Source organism: Camponotus vicinus, unplaced genomic scaffold (assembly GCF_025532165.1).
Source record: "Camponotus vicinus isolate PSW18456_S1 unplaced genomic scaffold, iyCamVici1.0 SCAF_7, whole genome shotgun sequence".
Lineage (NCBI taxonomy): Eukaryota > Metazoa > Arthropoda > Insecta > Hymenoptera > Formicidae > Camponotus > Camponotus vicinus.
The window spans coordinates 18,041,681-18,047,279 of NW_028141979.1; the positions used below are offsets into that span (position 1 = coordinate 18,041,681).

The 5,599-nt window shown below is 33.7% G+C and overlaps 1 protein-coding gene across 1 annotated transcript; it reads left to right on the forward strand.

Moving 5' to 3' along the window:
• The first annotated feature begins 2,941 nt into the window (after positions 1-2,941).
• Positions 2,942-4,453, forward strand: LOC145974311 (uncharacterized). The gene has a single exon (XM_083104105.1). It carries the CDS (start codon positions 2,942-2,944, stop codon positions 4,451-4,453), a length of 1,512 nt encoding a protein of 503 aa, XP_082960231.1.
• Positions 4,454-5,599: the final 1,146 nt, after the last annotated feature.

Here is a 5,599-nt window from a genome sequence, read left to right on the forward strand (position 1 = left end):
ATGATAACTATTTTTTGACGTTATGTGAAAACAGATCTCGGGAAGTCAGAGGGACAGTGTGTCAAAGGAAATTCGTGAAAAGAGAGGGGTTTTTAGTGAGTAGGGAGTACCGAGTTGGTAATTCGACTTGGTACTCGAGTCCCCCATAACTCACTGGATCGATCGGTGGGTATGCATAAAATGCATTTTCCCCTCTCTCGTAAAAAAAAAAAAAAAAAAAAATTACAGGTGAGTGAGCGAATGAGAGAGAGAGAGAGAGAGAGAGAGAGAGAGAGAGAGAGAGAGACAGACAGACAGACAGAGAGAGAATGTATGTGTTCGCATGTGTGTCTGTATGTGTATAGCGACCAGCTGATCGCAGCAGGCGCCCCGCGTAAGCACCCGCGTCTGACGGTGAATCGCGCCACCCTTGCCTGCCTCTTGTATTCGACCCGTCATACGTTAACTACTTCCTTTAATAATTCAAAAACTACGCTTCAAATCAAATTTTGGTAAAGGAAAAATTGTCTTAGAATGGTGTCAGGAATACGTCATTTTATAGACATAACGTTTTTCAGGATCGCCCTGTATATATAATTATACACACATATATATATATAATGTATATATAATTATACATGTAGGGAATATTTCTGCGTAACTATATTTGTGTCTACGCAGGCAAATGTAATAAATGTCTATGTAACTATAATTATGGTTGCGCAGTCAAATATGTAAATTTCTACACACATACACACACACACACACACACACACACATATATTATCATTATACATGTAGGGAATATTTCGGCGTAACTATATTTGTGTCTACGCAGGCAAATGTAATAAATATTAGAGGTGTTCCAACAAAATCAAAAATTATTTGGGAAGAGGTAGTTGATGTTAAAAAGGTATTTGATGCCTTAACATGGTTAAAAAGTAATAATCCTTTATATTCTCATATTATATTGCCAAATAATTATAATGAATTATGTTTGTCAAAATTAAAAGATTCAGAATTTCAAATGGAAGAAACAGAAAAAGCAGCATTAAATGATGAATTGAATGATTTGATAAAAGAAACAGAACATGATGTAGAAATGACATCAGATAATGAGTTATTGAATAATTCAATAAAAGACACGAAAAACGATGTGGAAATTACATTAGATGGTCAACGGAAAGCAATGTTAACTCAGGTTACTGATGGAAACGATGGTTATTATGAGCAATATACTATATACCCTTTATATGAAAAGAAAGCAAATAAAACTTCAACAGATTTATATCAACAGATTTATATGTTAAAAGTTCAAGATATGCCCTTGGATAACCGTGAAAAAAATTTAGATTTAATGTGTTTTCCAGATTTATACCCCTTTGGCATGTATGGTCAACATGATACTAGACAAGTCAAACTTCATGATTACGAATTTATAAAATGTCGTTTGATATCCAAACATCCACAGTATAGATTAAATCCACAATATTTATTTTATTTATTGAACGACGCAAACATGCGTCAATTAAGTCGAGGAATTTTTCATAAATTAAATATAACTGATCAACGAGCTCGTTATACAGCTGCAGAATATTTAGATGCAATGTCAAAAGATCTGTTGGAATCTAATTTGAATACAATATTTTCTACGCTCCGAAATACAGAACAATATTGGCGTAGACCGAGAAGTGATTTAAAGTGTATGGCGCAATATTATGGACCTGCAATATGGTTTTTGACATTAAGTCCGAGTGAATGGTTATGGTAAGATTTAGGTGCATATATTCGTAGAGTAAATGGCTGGAATGATACTTCATTATCTGTTAGCGTATTGATTGCTAAAGATCCTGTATCAACATCAAGATTCCTTGATAATAAATTCCAGGCAATGCTTGATTTTATTAATTCAAAAGATAATCCTATTGGAGAAGTAACTCACTATTTCTGGCGTCGAAAATATCAAGGTAGAGGTATACAACACTTTCACTTATTAATTTGGATTAAGGATGCACCAATTTTCGGTGAGTCTACTGTTGAAGAAGTTTCTAAATTTATTTTAGAACACGTAAGTTGTAAATTGCCGAATAAAGATATTTCACCGTTATTATATAGACGTGTTAATACACATCAACGACACATACATAACGATTATTGTCTTCGTTCTAAAAAAACAGAAAGTAATAAGGTTCTTCGTGTGTGTCGCTTTGGATTTCCTCGTCCCGTTACTGAAACTTTGAAAATGAGGGATGTGGCAACTTCAATAGCAGGAAGGAAACAATTGAAACATAAAAGTAGACTTTATGATCTTCCTCGAACAGACAATGAAGTTCTTATAAATGATTATAATCCTGTTGTGCTTACTGCATGGGAAGGCAATATGGATATACAATATATTGGTGAAAAATCATCATTGCTTACTTATTACATTACTAAATATATGAATAAAGCGGGAAAAAGTGAATTGTCTGATTCTATTCTTAAAAGTACAGATAGTAAAAACAAATCATTAGCAAGTCGTCTATGGAATATTGCTTTGCGATTTACGAATAACAGAGAATGTGGAATTCTTGAAGCTGCTGATACATTGCTAAATATTCCTTTACATGGAACTGATCGAAATACGACTATTAGATGGTTAAATGTTAATCAGATACGACACAGAAGATTAAAAAATCGTAAAGAAATTGAAACCCTTAATGTTGAATCTACAGATATATTTTATCCATCTTTGATAGATAATTATTATCCACAAAGACCAAATGAATTAGAAGAAAAATCTCTTTATGAATTTGCACAATGGTACGATATCACGAAGACTAAACCAAGTAGTAAAAAGATTGAATATTATAAAATAGGTAATAATCAATATGTTAAACGACGATGGTGCGGACATCTTATTAATCATTATAGATTTAATGTTAATAACCAACCAGAAAAGTACTTCTTTTCGTTATTATTTATGTTCAACCCCTGGAGAAAATTAGAGGATCTTAAAAATGGATGCGATACTTACGCCGAATCGTTTCATAAAGTAAAACTACATCTTACAGAAGCACTGCAATATCATGAAAAATTAGAAGAAATGCAAAGAGCATTTGAAACTGCAGAAGAATTAGTTAGACAATGTCTACATGATGATTTACAAAAACAACAATCTCAAGATGATCCTGAAAATCCAATAGGTGTTCAAAATGTAGAGGCTGATGGAGCAATGCAAGATTTTAAAGATCTTGGTGAGAAATTAATTCCAGAGATTGATGTGATTGAAATGATAGCAAAATTAAATACGGATCAAAAACGAGTATTTGATAGAGTTATTGATACTGTACAATCAAATAAATCAATATTACGATTATACGTTAGCGGAGAAGGTGGTACTGGAAAAAGTTTCTTAATTAAGACTATTAAATGTTGGATAAAACAAAATCTTAATAAAGATACTGCTGTAGCAGCACCTACTGGAATAGCAGCATTTAATATAGATGGTTTGACAATTCATAGGTTGCTTCAATTACCCGTTCAACATGGTCAGACTCTTAAATATAAACAACTATCTGATCATGTATTGAAAGTTTTACGAGCGGATCTTAAAGATGTTATTCTTCTTGTAATTGATGAAGTATCAATGATATCTAATTTAATGTTAATGTATATACATCTTCGATTGTCCGAAATATTTGACACTAATGATTACGATGATGGTTGGTTTGGCCGAAAGCACATTCTATTATTTGGAGACTTACTTCAACTGCCTCCAGTACTCGAAGATCCTATTTTCATGCACTTATCAGATGAAAATATTGCTAAATATCTTGGCTCTTTAAATGCTGTTAATTTGTGGACTACATTATTCGATTACGATGAATTAACAATTAATATGCGTCAGCAGGGAGATGGCTCTTATCGTGAATTACTGTCGAGAATTCGTTTCGGTTTAGTCACAAAATCTGATTGTAAGATTCTTGAAAATAAAAAAGTATTTTTTAAAGGTAATTCTTTTGAATCTAAATTAAACGAATTATGTGATTTTATTAACACTCTGCCATCAGATACCGTTTGTTTATTGCCCACTTGTCATATGTGTGATGTTCTTAATAATGCAATGTTAAGTCGTATTGCTTCTGAAGAAATATTATTAATCGCTGAAGATACAATTGAATGTATTCCATATGTAAAAAAAAAAGTATTAAAAGTATTATCAAATAATGATGATGATAATTCTAGAACAGCTGGGCTTTCCAAACAAATTATGATTAAAATTGGAGCTAAAGTTATGATACGGCGTAATATTGATGCTAGTTTGGGTCTCGTAAATGGTACAATTACTGAAGTGATTTCAATTGTACAAGATCCATGTACTAATAACGTAGAAAAGATTAAACTTCTTTTACCATCAAGTGCAGAATATTTAATTGAAAGAGTAAACGTTAAATTTGAGGCGATGGATAGAGCATATGTTACCAGAAAATAGTTTCCATTATCTCTGAGTTATGGTATAACTATTCATAAAAGCCAAGGATTAAGTTTGAAATGTGCTATTATGGATATTGGTAATTCTACATTTAATTGTGGTCAAGTTTACGTTGCGTTGTCACGAATAACATCTTTAGATGGTTTACATTTAATTAACTTTGATCCTTCGTCAATAATGGCTAGTGAAGAAGCTATTTTCGAATATAACCGGCTAAGACATAAACCAACAACAGAAATAATAATACCTCCAAAAGGACGTTATCCGAAAGTAAAAGATGTTCTATGGGCGTTACCAAAAATAATTACTTCCATTCAACAATCGGATGAAAAAATAGAGCGAAGTACTGCTTGGATTATACGTGGTTTCGAAAATACAGATAAAGTTTCATGCTATGCAAATGCAGTATTGCAATGTTTATTAAATTTTAATGTTATTAGACAGCAATTGTTTCATTGCGAAAAATCAGATGTTTTACGTACATTAGTATGTCGATATGAAAATGGTGTGCGTAATCTAAGTACAAATTCAATATGACAATATTTAGGAGAATATTTTTCATATCCAGTATGTAACGGGCGGTTTTTCGTGTACCGCGGAAACGCAATTATATGGATAGCCGTCGGATCCAGGTGGCGGAATCAATAATTCGGTAACGCGGAAATGTGTGTGCAATAAGTATTTATTGTTTCCTGTGTGAATGTGTGTGTACAAATGTGTTGTGTATGAGCGTGTATATGTGCGTGTATAAATGTATATGTACAGATGCGTTGTGTGTGTGTGAATGTGTATGCGCGTGTATAAATGTATATGTACAGATGTGTCGAATGTGTGTGCGTATAAATGTATCAATTATTTCCGGGCGCGATGCACTCGCCCGTTTCCCGGTATCGGCGCGTTATCGCGTTCTTGCGACTCGTCCGGCGTGTTTTTGTCGCGGTTTTTATGCGCGGTTCGTAGCGCTCAGCTGTTCGGCTTTAATTCGGTCGGCTTTAAATCTTATTCGATATTCGGATCGTCTTTCAATAATTCCCAGATGGATTGCGGGTTTTTTGGAAGGCGTCGCGACGCTAGCGAGTCGGAGGCGGCTCTCGTTCCACCTCGTGAAGGCGCGATGCCTGATAAGGATCTTGGTTCGGAGGCGAT

Bases quoted from the DNA above. Each gene is read 5' to 3' on its own strand.
- LOC145974311 (XM_083104105.1), top strand. From the start codon at position 2,942: ATGTTCAACCCCTGGAGAAAATTAGAGGATCTTAAAAATGGATGCGAT.